Raw genomic sequence first — 11,364 nt, 5'->3', positions numbered from 1 at the left:
TGCGTGCTCCGAGTAAATGCCACAAATCGACTGCGACAGCCTCCTCACAGCTTCCCTGCCGACCCCAAGGCCTGCGACAAATGTTTTCTCGCATCTAGGCACAATTCTGTGACGTCGACATTAGCAATAATGCCGTTCCGCCTATTGATCTCCTCCTCGATTTTGGAGAAATCTTCGCCAACTCCCTCCCCTAGCCATTCGTAGCAGTCGCCCATGCGTCGGCTGCTTTGGACCAGCCAGTGACCTCTCTCTCGTCGAACCTCGTCAAAGGTAGCAAATACAGATTCGACATCCTGCGTGCTGCGGACACGCTCATCTGCCAGTAGCTCGGCGAGGATAGCACTGTCTTCAATACAGAGACCCGCTCCAGCCCCGTGATGGGGAGATGTTGCGTGGGCCGCGTCTCCAATTAGGCATAAGCTTCCTTTCGCGAAATTGGGAACAGGATTGTCTCCTAAATGGAAGATGGCCCACTTCGCGAAGGTCAGTGTTCCGACGTTGACAGTCAAGTGCCGTTTATGAAACTCACAATGTCGAGCTCCGGTTGACATAGCTGGAGCAGCTTTGTGACATCATCGCCGTAGCCTTCGAAGTCCCTCAGTGCATCTTCTCGCTTTGCGGGCATGGTAAGCCTCTCATGATCCGGCCAGTCGTTCTTCGTAGYGGTGAAAGCTACAATGTTCAACGTCTTGCCGTGATTGACGGGGAATGTCAACATGTGCCCGCCAGGTCCCATCTAGATCCAATGTCAGTCTGACCAAACTCACAATGTGAGAAACTGAAACATACATGCATGCATGCATTCTGTGCCTTCTCTTCTCCAACAGCCTTGATAGCATCCTCCATTGTTGCGAGTGCCCGGTACGCATACTTGTACGTGTACGTTGGAAATGCACATGGGTGATCTCGCCCATACATCATCTGCCTCACCGTAGACTTGATGCCATCACAACCTATAACCGCATCTGCACTACTAGACGATCCGTCCTGGAACTGCAGATTCCACCTACCATCATTACCTTTGGTAAGTGACTTCAAACGCTTGCCAAACTGTGCGTGTTCCTTGGGCAGCAGCTTGACGAGTTCATCCAGGTAGTGTGCACGATGAACGCCCGCTTGGCCAAGTTCGTTGAGGATGGTAAATGCATGAGTGTTTTCCCTGCTGTGATAACCATCGTGGTAATCGAACCAGACATTTGCTTTCTCCTTCCACATGTTGCCCGTGCGGACCTTGTGGAAAGCATCGTGGACACCCTCATGGCAAATTTTCATTGCCTGAACTGCATTTCCAGTGAAGGCAACTCCAGCTCCAATCTCTGCAAAGTGAGGCGCTTGCTCGTATATGGTAATAGGAATTCCCCTATGATGAAGAGCAATCGCAAGCGCCAACCCGGATATACCTAGATGTTACGGTTAGATAATGATTCGTGAATTGGAGCCAGAACATACCGCCACCAACAATTGCTATCTCGAAATTCTTCTTAGGAGACATGATCAATGAGACCAGAGTTCAAATGTGTCGAGATGTATGGGCATTTATTGTAAATGATGTAGCATTCGTCATGGAGTTAGCTCTCTCACATTCGGGACCATTTATCGGTTCTTCGGCCCCACCAAGCACCAGCAGGGTGCCGAGCCGATCTCTTTCCGACGCGATAGGTAGGTACCGCAGGACCCAGAAGAATTGTCACCTAGCAACTTCCGGAGCGAGGTGAGGAAGTCAATATATTTCATTACAATATGCTGCGACATTGCTTTCGCCATGGGGTATCACCGCGAGACGCGAGCACAGTTTCAAGCCCCTTGCGCAGAATATGCATCACATCAAATACTGGCACGCCTTGGAGCCATAGTCCTCCTCAGATTTCGTTTCTCTTCAGTTTCCTCTCCACCCGGCAGCAGTCCTTCCTCCCTCAAATCAGCCAAAAACTTCTGTCCATACTGATAGCCCACCTGGTAAATCTCGTCAAACTTTCCGAAATCCAGTGTTCCATATGCTTCAACTGGAGGTCGCATGTATCTGCAGCCGGGGATGTTCTTCGCACGCTCGAGATTGTCCACTGAGCTTACGTATGCCAGCCGGGCCTGGATCTCGGAGAGCGTAGGCGGGTTTGGGTATGACGAGAAAGGATTCCAGCGATTGAGCGAGGCCCAGATTCCGGAAAGACTGTCGCCGTAGGCTTGCGGAGTGTCGTCGTCCAGCGCACCCACATCAACGGCGAAGATCTGATCTGCCCCGAGTGCCTTCATGTGCGATACAGTCAGATTGTCCGTGTAGCCGCCGTCGAGCAGCATGTTCCCTTCATCACACATGGGCGGAATTAAGCCCGCCAAAGACATCGATGCGCGGACATATCTCCAAACGTAGCCGCTCGTGTGAATCTCCGAGCGCGACTTTGTTATGTTCGTCGAATTGCAGTAAAAGTCGAGCCAGAAGTCTTCGATCTGGCTGTCCCCGAACGTCTTGAAGATTCCGCGGTTGAATTCGTGGCCAGTTGTGTACGATGCGGACGGGTAGGTCACATCAAGCGCGAATCTCCAGACACTGCCCATGCGGCCAGCAAACTTCTTCACTCGGCCATACATTGGTACCACATCGGCATCTTGAGCATAGACTGCACCCWCAAACGACCCGATTGATGTCCCACCAATGATGTCAATTGGGAGGCCGGCTTCCTCCAAAGCTCTGATGATACCAACGTGAGCGAGACCTCTGGCACCACCACCGCCTAGGACGAGGCCAACAGATCTGTTGCAAAGTCTCCTCGCCAGACGATGGAAGTCGCCCTTGAACGGTGTTTCTGCCGAGTAGAGAGGAGTTTGCCTGACCTTCCGCGACGTGTACTTGTGTATCTCGGCTTGTATCACTTGAACACGCTGCTTAATGGCACTGCCGAATCGCTTCTGGGGAGGATGGACGGGCTCCGGTGCTGATCGAAAGGCCATTTGAACGTGATGGTGACCCCCGTTAATCCAAGGTCTGTTCCGCATCCATGCTCTTGTTGTCCCCGAGGGACAGTACCGCTCAGTGTGCAGCAAGATGAGCTCTTTGCGCGCAGTAGTCTTGGTGGTCAATAAGAAACGTTCATACTCGCCAATAGCCGGCGAGCCCTCAGCGACACCAACCAAGTAGATGCAGTCAGCTTGACTCACACATGTTTGAGTCCAAGGCGATTTCACGCTCGTATCTGCCACGTAGATCACGAGTCCATACTTCTCTTCAAGGTCAGCCAGGTACTGCGACAGCTTCAATTTGCCCATTTTGCTGAATGCGTGCCTGCCAAGGTGGTTCAGAATTGTCGACTGGCTCAGCACGTAAACGCCGTTCGGATTCCCAATCTGGTTCAAAGCATTGTGCAGTTTGTGGCCAAACTCAACAACAGGAACACCTGATGTACAGGGGATGATCGCAACCGTCCTGAGATTCGAAGTTGTCGTGACCTTGGGCCTCTCGACCGCAAGTTTGTTGTAGCTATCCGACTCGTTCATCGGGTTCTCAATCAAAGCCCTCATCCGAGATGCGATGATCTTTGAGACTTTGATGGTGATGCCGGGATGCTCCTGCGCCAGGCTATTAAACAGCGTCTTTGGGAACTTCGCGAGCTCTGTGTCACGAATTGCGTGCAGGGTGCTGGATCGGGCTGTTTCGGTGAGCACCTCGAGCTCGCCCACGCTATCACCCTGACCATACTCTCCGGTGACTTTCATCTTACCATCATCGCTCTCCTGTATGGCGCGTAGTCGCCCGTTCAAGACAATGTATATTGCATCGCTGTCTTCTTTCTGATGGTAGATTGCTTGACCAGCATTGACTTGCACCCATTCCAAAGCGAAATCAATGTGCAGGATCAGCCGCGGCAGCAGATTTGTCATTCTCTTCGCCATGGTCAATAGCACAATCGGGTGCCGCTCGACAATCTTTTCGATCGCGACGCGCGGTAAAAATCCAACATAGACATCAGTTTTGGCAGTAACGTTGATGAAGGAACGATACGAAGAGATCGTACCAAGATAGCCCGCTAGACCGCCAGGCTTGATCAGAAAGAGGCTTTTACGGGCGAGTCCGGCCTTTTTGCGACGAACGTTCTCTGAGCCGCTGACCGACGTAGACCTGGTTGTTCCCGAGACGCGTCGTCGGTCTTGTGGGGTGAGCATTTCCGGGATGTCAGGCTTAGCCGTGGTGCCAAAGACGTTCGAGTTTGCCTCTTGTTCATCTACCGACGCACTGACATCCAGGAAGCCGTCGATGACATAGTACAACCCGGGGTTTCGCTCTCCTTCCTCGACCAGAACTGCATCCTTGGGGAAGAACACGATCTCGACCTCGTTCCGTAAGTCGTCCAGGATATTGGCAGATCCGCCCACGCTGAAAGCGGACGCAGATGCCACCGATTCCGAGTCGTCCTGTGAGCCGCCATCGTACGAGTCCATGAAGCCAAAAGCATTGCCGAAGATTGCGCTTTGTTTGCGCGAGTCGTAGGAGACCAAGTGAGGCGACTGGGCCACGGAAGAGGCCTGCCGCAAAGCGTCCTTCGAGTTGGTAAGGCCAATGGCTTTCGCCATGCATTCCATGATAGACTCGCGGAATATCAAATCCTCATCCATCGACTCCTGACGATGCATCGTGGCTCGAGGGTTGTGCCCCGCGTTGAATGACTCTCGCTTCCGGTGGCGCATGGACTCTGATGCGTCCCCATTTGAAGCGCGTGGTGCGGAATATGGCTGCGAGAAGCCCCCAGGCTGGCCTCTGCGGCCGGGCATTCGAGCTGCGTGGATGTTTGTCAGTAGGTCACCAGCGCTCATCCCGCCACGCTCCCCTCCCACGTCGTCCGCATGCAGGCTGCCGTTGCGAACACTCATTCGTGCTTGCGTCGCAGCATCACGCCTAAGACGACTACTGGTTCGTCTCCGCTGGGCAATTCGAGGATTGTGCAATGCAATCCCTTTCATCCCCTCCTCAGGTCCAATTCGTTCCTGATCTTTGAGGAACTTATCCTTCAGACGTTGCAGCGCCTCGCCGCGCAGGAAGTCTGGCAGGTCATAGCTGGTATACTTGTCCATCAAACGCTCGGTTCTTAGCACTTCGCTTGTCAAGCCAAGATAAGAATTTGCAGTTGCCAATGTTACGCGCTGGAGACGAGTCAGGATTACCTGAACAATGTGCGCAGTCGCTTTGGGATAGATCCTCGTAATTCTATGAAACGCGCTCGCAGGGATAATGGCGATTGTAGTGTCGACAGTCGCTCTGGCAACAATATCAGGATGAGCAGAGCTACTTTTCCTTGCTCGCTGGTCTCGAACGCCGGCATCGCGAGCCTTACTTTGTCTCCTGCTGGATTGCCGATTTTGGCTATTGTCGGTGCTCCCATCCAAGGTCAACGGGGGAGGGTCTCTGAAGTGACTGCTGCTAGCCGGCCGGGAAGTATCTGTGGCACTCCAGGGTAGTGGACTATCCTGGGCCGAGCCTGGAGCATACTCGCCACTCACGGCGGCTCGAGCATGCTGCTTTAAATTTCCACTGGATCCGCTAGTATGCATATCGTCTTCGTCTTCGTCATATCGTAACTTGACATTATCCGTGAAGAGAGCCAAGATCGAGAACAGAGAAGACAGGGGAGCACCGTTCTTGACCTCGGTCAGTAACTGGTAGCTTCCATGTCCACCAGTCCGATCCTCAGGTTGATCATCGTCTGCGATTGCAGACTCGTTCGAATCCATTCCTTGTCCGCGACTGGACTTGACAAAGATCTGAACCAAGCCGTCGACCACCAAACAGAAGCCTTTCTCCTCGTCCAGGAGTAACGTCTCTCCCGCGATAAGCTTTCTAGTCTGCATAGTCCGTGTGAGCTCGTGAAATACTKGACGTTCCAGGTAGCCGAAGACTTTGATAGCGCTGAGAAATTCATCAAAGTAATTGGCCAAGCCAGGTTTGGACTCTGTTTCGTGGGACTCGGGGAAGACTTCGACCTGAGGCTCCTTCCGTTGTGGTTCTGGTGGTAATCGAGAGTACATGTTCAAGAACCGATATCTCACAAACCAGCTGAGGGTGGACACTATCGCCAGCAGGAGGAGCAGAAGAGTCGTCATGTTCATGGTGAAGGTCAGACTCGTTGAGAGGAAGGAGAACAGCCATGTCGGGAGAGTCAGGGTGATGAAGGTGATGATCCAGATCAAAATGCTCGGGACTATCGTGAAGATGCCCAGCAGCAGGCCACCCAGCATGCTCAGGTTGGAGCGGGCGGCCGGTGTACCTGCATCAGTTGAGCTTGCGATGGAGGTCATGGTTTGCACAACTTCGGCGACTCTGCTAGCGGCTGGTGACGAAGAGAGGCTCGCGGCGAGTCTCTCCATCCCTTCCGTCCCGTCCATGATGCACGTGGGTTAGAAGTATGCTTTCCGCGCCTCAGGTGGCAGTGCGCAGTGGGGACACMGAATCAATCCAAGAACGTGGGCATGCTGCGGGGCTGGTGCTTTGACAAGTCCTAGTTCCCAGCTTCGATTAGAACCAGCATGTGCAGTAATCTGTCCGGTCTGGGAGCATGCGCAAAGTATCGCAGATGCTCGGCAAATCAATGCAAGCAGCGTCGTCTACGAGCCTTGGTGGTCGATTTGGTGATGATGTTTCAGTCGTGGCGTGTGAAGAAAGTTGGCGGTCGCCGCGGTCGAGGCCGTTTGCCTATGCTCGCTTGACCTTCCGCGGAGCGAGCTCCTGCCTACAGCGCGTATTCTAATGCTCAAGTTGTACTTTGAAGCATCTCTACAAAAGCATCAGMTGAAGCGACATCAAACCTACACCTTCGCATAACTTCGTCGGCCCTCGCGTATCTGCGTATCCCCGAACCATGGCGTCCGGAGCGCGTGCAGAGAAGGTGGTGCACCAGGACTACAWCGCGCGCATTCGATACTCCAATGCCCTACCACCACCGCCGCATCCACCCAAACTCCTCGAGATTCCGGGAACAGGACTCGCCGGCGGGCAATACACAAGCGCGGGATATGCATCGCGTCTGGCAAGAGACCAACCGCTCAACATTGAAGCGGATGCGGAGCTGGGCATGCCCATTGACTTGGTGGGTATTCCGGGAGTATTCGACGGCGATGAGCGCGGTAAGTGATGCTAGACGCGTGTGTGTTGGTCATGCACTGACAGGATATAGCCATCTCGGCGCGAGTGGGCCCACAGACCATACATCCGGCAGACAAGGCCCTCCTAAGACCACTCGCATCTTTAGGCAAGGCCAGTGCAACCAGCGGCGCTGTCTCTTTCCTTCGAAGGACTGAATATACCGCTTCTCAAAATACACAGCACTTTTCAGCGGCCACCCCCAATAATCTTGCGAAGCCACGCAACAACACGAAACCCACACAACCGAGCGTGAACAAGGAAGACCCAATCAATATCATGCGGAATATTGTCAAGGGCTTCGACTTGGCATATCCGCACGATATGTACGAAGGTCAGGACAGTACCACCAACTTGAGAGGAGCTCAGGTCACCGAGGAAGAGAAAAAAGCGTGGAAAAACCCGAAACACCCAACCAATTCAGACCTCAAATTGCTCGACTCGTATCCCGTACTTCCTGACCTGGAAGCAATACCATCAGCCGGTTTCTACATGGTGATGAAGTTCATTTCGAATCCACTTGCGACGACGGGGAGCTATGACGAACGGCTCGACACTGCGATAATCAAGCCTGTAATCGACGAGCAGGCGGAAGCAAAGTATGACGAGAAGCTGCGCGAGTGGGAGGAGGCAAAGTCAACGAAGCCTGCGCCGATCCGAGAATATGACTATGATTACTACATCCCAGACGACCAGGAGGCGGTGAACAATCTCAAGCGGAAGCTGAATGTCAATGACCCGGAGAAGGATGATGATGCTCTCTACCCACAGGAGGCGATGGACGGAGGGCTGGGATTCAGGTTCAAGCGCCTACGGACGTACGAGACCTACAACCAGCACGGTGACCTGCACAATCTCTACAACGATTCTGTGGCGCTTTCTCTGCACGATCCTGAGACGACAGGTGATGCAGGGAAGCGGCTGGCGAAGGGTGCATACTTCTATCCACTGGTGCAAAGGACTGCGCTTCGGCCTCAACGGCCTATAGGAGCGAGACAGTTTGAGACGAAGGATCTGGTGGACGAGCTACATGTTACGATCACTGATCCCAACGAAGAGATCCTGAAAAATCAAGTGGAGAAGAGAGCTGCGTTGGATCCTTCAGCAGAGGTCGCGACTTGAGGTGGGGACGTTTCATATCACGCCCAGGCCATTATATGCAAACTCGTCCTGCTATGAGAGGGCTATAAACTGTCGCGCAATGGCTGCTCTCACTTTGAATCCCGAGACACCACTTCCTTGTTGACAAGAATTAAGTCTCTAGTCCCTGCGGCTGTCGCGCGCTACAGGTGACTTAACAGTCCGGTCGAGTTTGAGCTGCTCAAGAGAGCGTGCCTCCAGGATCCAAAGAAGCTGCAGATGCTCCGCGAGTCAAAGTCCGGCAGTCTCGACCAGAGCTTTTGAAGCGGCTTGGACATGACCGGAGTTGGAAAGTTCCGAACACATAAAGTGTGGAATCTCTCTCAACATCTCAACATCAATTGCTTGAAATATCCAGGTATATTCGCTCAGAAGTCGGTTGGACACGGTAGCGAATGTGGACATGCCGATGTCAGGCTTTAGCTATGCACACAGTATCGAGAGTCCAAGACTACGCCCCTTCCTGCCTCTCGGAGTAACGCAGTCTCTCGACGCTCGATGTGATGAGGGTGATCGGGAGCACTAGATACAGCTTCGATAACAGAGTGTCGCAGCAAGGAAGCGAAGAGAATGGAACTCTCTCCTACAAAGACGCATTTGAACACTACACTGCTTTGCAAGCGACCCAAGCTYTTGTGGGAATGATCAAAGTCGTACTCTGTAATTCAGCTGAATTTGACTGCTGTCCTTGCATTCGGTCTCAGCTGATTTTCATTTCCACTGGCAGTCAAACCATGCCGACGAGTCTCGTGCACGCACGGYGTGGCCGTTCGCGTAGGTGATGTGTTGCGCTTGCTAGAGCCTAGACCGCGCCAAAATCAGAACTAGCCCCATTTATATGCCACATGTCGTTGCTTGGCAATCTCTGATTCAGAACCAGAGGGCTGACCCGAGCTCCCTGTCCTTGAACAGCAGCGGTTCCAAAGAGTTGTTAGTAATAGCTCGCTTGACTGAGCGTGGAATACTCGCGACGAACAGCCCTGCGGCTACAATTCGACAAGCGCTGGCTTCGAGGCTTGCAGCCAGACCGCCATTGACTTTGATGTGGACATTTGTCAACGGGACTTTGATATGTATAAGATGGATATCCCCTCGAGTGAGTAGGTAAATTTAGTCACCTGCAGTCCGCCCCTTCATTTCATTACCCATAACTCGCTCAAGATGAGATCACTCTTCCTTGCCGCCCTCGTTGCCTCTGTGTTGGCAACACCAATCGAGCTCGAAGGACGTAGTGGCAATGCGAAACATGCATACTGCTCAGCAATCAAGACTGTGGTGATTCCGGCCAAAGATCTTCCAGCTGCCACTACATATTGCAGCTCTTACCTTTCGTTGAAGCCTCGAGCAACGACGACGGTTACTCGGACAATCACGAAGTGAGTTAGCCAATACAAGGATCTCGTACAAGGCTGACCCAAACCTAGTGCCAAGGTCACTGCAACCGTTACAGCAACAACGACCAAAGCGTTCGTATGTCAGGCACCCACAGGATCCGTTGAAAAGCGCGAAGCAAGTAAGAAGAAGGTCGTCCAGAAATCCAAGCCGAAGCCGAAACCCTCATGTCTCGGTCGATACACAAAGACGGCCGCAATCTCATCGGCTTGCAGCTGCTTGACCATTCCCACCGGTCCCGTCACGTCCACCACCACCAAAGTCCTGACGGGTACCGTGACCGTTACGGCCACTCGGACAGCTGTTCAAACACCAGCAGCCTTCCATCTGCGAGCTTTGAGCGACGACGAAGCTCTGGATGGCCATGAGCTATCAGGAGGTGGAGGACAGACTCTGGTTGAACGTCCATACCAAGGGCTATTATTCAGCTTGGACGCTCAAGGTCAGCTTCGAAATGCCAGCTATCCTGAGATGATTGCGAATGTAGATGGAACGACTTCCAGCAAGCCTAGACGAGACGACCAGCAAATAGTCTATCTCAGTGACGCCGAGGAGATCGAGGAGGATGATCGGGTGCCGCTGAATTGCAAGATTGTGCCCCGAGATGATTTGACTTGCGCTTTGCAGTGTTCGACTGTGGAGTATCCGGTAGGGTTGATCAATAGCACGCCAGATGTTGATTCCGATGATGAACAGAGGTGGGTCTTGGCTACAAATGCTGCTGGACCTGTCTTCACGCATATCATAGTGCCGGACGAGGAGTGGTAGATCAAAGAGATACAACGAAAGAGAAGTAAAGAATCATTCAGAGCACATCAGCTCATACCGCCTTTTGTCTTGACCGGGTCGAAGCCGTAAGCCCTACGCATGGAGTTGTTGGTCAGGTTTGACGCAGTGATGAACAGGGGAAGCGCTGATCAGCATCATGGCAGATTGTCCGAACACCGGATGATGAATACCAGACCACTCAGACGTAGTATCTTTAGACCGCGAGGTGCAAGGAATGGTCCAAAGCCACAGCTCAGCAAGTCCTCGGCAAGTTCATATGATATGAACAGGCAACGGGCCACAGTCCGGACATGCGATGGGAGTTGAAGAAGCCAACTGAACGCCCGGAACAGGGATTCGCAAAGATGGCTCGCGAAGTGTGTCATGCGAGATCCCTTATCGATCATGGCAAACGCACGGTCAGTTATCTCCTCTTCGCGCATGTGACCGTTGATGTGGAAAGGTGATCTGAAGCACGCGGGCGAGAGGGACACGCTTGAGGCACAATTTGTCCTGCGCTGGCTTCTCGTGAGCGACGCAGGCGGCTTCTAGTATCAGTCCCTCCTCTTTCATAATAGAGCATCGTCTTCCCGTGTTGTGTGTGTTGTCGCGCGTCAGATATCAAGCCTCGAGTGCTGAAGTGAGGTGGGGTTGGACAACCTGGAACTTCGTTGCTGTTGAAGCTTCCCTTTGAGACAAGCACAAGCACACGCTCTCCTCGCGAACTGGTGGAGTAAGTAGAACTACGGAACTTGTACACGACCCGTCGCCGCGTTCACAAAAGATTCTTCCATCGCCATCGACATCTTCTGCTCGGCTCTTTCCGCCGGCGCCCGCATTGCTACTGACGGACGACAATTTACTCCCACTCCGCCTTGCAGGCTGCTGCAGCTTTCTTCACAATCTCCCGCGCTTTTTCCACCACCACCGCGCACATTGCA

General features: G+C 53.0%; 4 protein-coding genes; 2 read left to right on the top strand and 2 right to left on the bottom strand.

Annotated features, from left to right (window-relative positions):
• Positions 1-44: 44 nt before the first annotated feature.
• Positions 45-1,492, bottom strand: RCC_01827 (probable salicylate hydroxylase; the record flags this gene model as incomplete). XM_023767112.1 has 4 exons in its annotated part: positions 45-473; positions 530-736; positions 790-1,400; positions 1,450-1,492. The coding sequence occupies 4 exons, from the start codon at positions 1,490-1,492 to the stop codon at positions 45-47; spliced, it is 1,290 nt and encodes a 429-aa protein (XP_023622880.1).
• A 332-nt stretch (positions 1,493-1,824) lies between these two features.
• On the bottom strand, positions 1,825-6,369 carry RCC_01826 (probable Lysophospholipase NTE1; the record flags this gene model as incomplete). The annotated part of the gene is made up of 1 exon (XM_023767111.1): positions 1,825-6,369. The coding sequence occupies one exon, from the start codon at positions 6,367-6,369 to the stop codon at positions 1,825-1,827; it is 4,545 nt and encodes a 1,514-aa protein (XP_023622879.1).
• A 473-nt stretch (positions 6,370-6,842) lies between these two features.
• On the top strand, positions 6,843-8,245 carry RCC_01825 (related to DNA-directed RNA polymerase II regulator; the record flags this gene model as incomplete). XM_023767110.1 has 2 exons in its annotated part: positions 6,843-7,107; positions 7,158-8,245. 2 exons carry the CDS (start codon positions 6,843-6,845, stop codon positions 8,243-8,245), a joined length of 1,353 nt encoding a protein of 450 aa, XP_023622878.1.
• A 1,179-nt stretch (positions 8,246-9,424) lies between these two features.
• Positions 9,425-10,423, top strand: RCC_01824 (uncharacterized protein; the record flags this gene model as incomplete). XM_023767109.1 has 2 exons in its annotated part: positions 9,425-9,639; positions 9,688-10,423. The coding sequence occupies 2 exons, from the start codon at positions 9,425-9,427 to the stop codon at positions 10,421-10,423; spliced, it is 951 nt and encodes a 316-aa protein (XP_023622877.1).
• Positions 10,424-11,364: the final 941 nt, after the last annotated feature.

Source organism: Ramularia collo-cygni (genome assembly GCF_900074925.1).
Source record: "Ramularia collo-cygni strain URUG2 genome assembly, contig: RCC_scaffold02, whole genome shotgun sequence".
NCBI lineage: Eukaryota > Fungi > Ascomycota > Dothideomycetes > Mycosphaerellales > Mycosphaerellaceae > Ramularia > Ramularia collo-cygni.
Note: the sequence above shows the minus strand (reverse complement) of the source record. Positions and strands in the feature narration are given on the sequence as shown.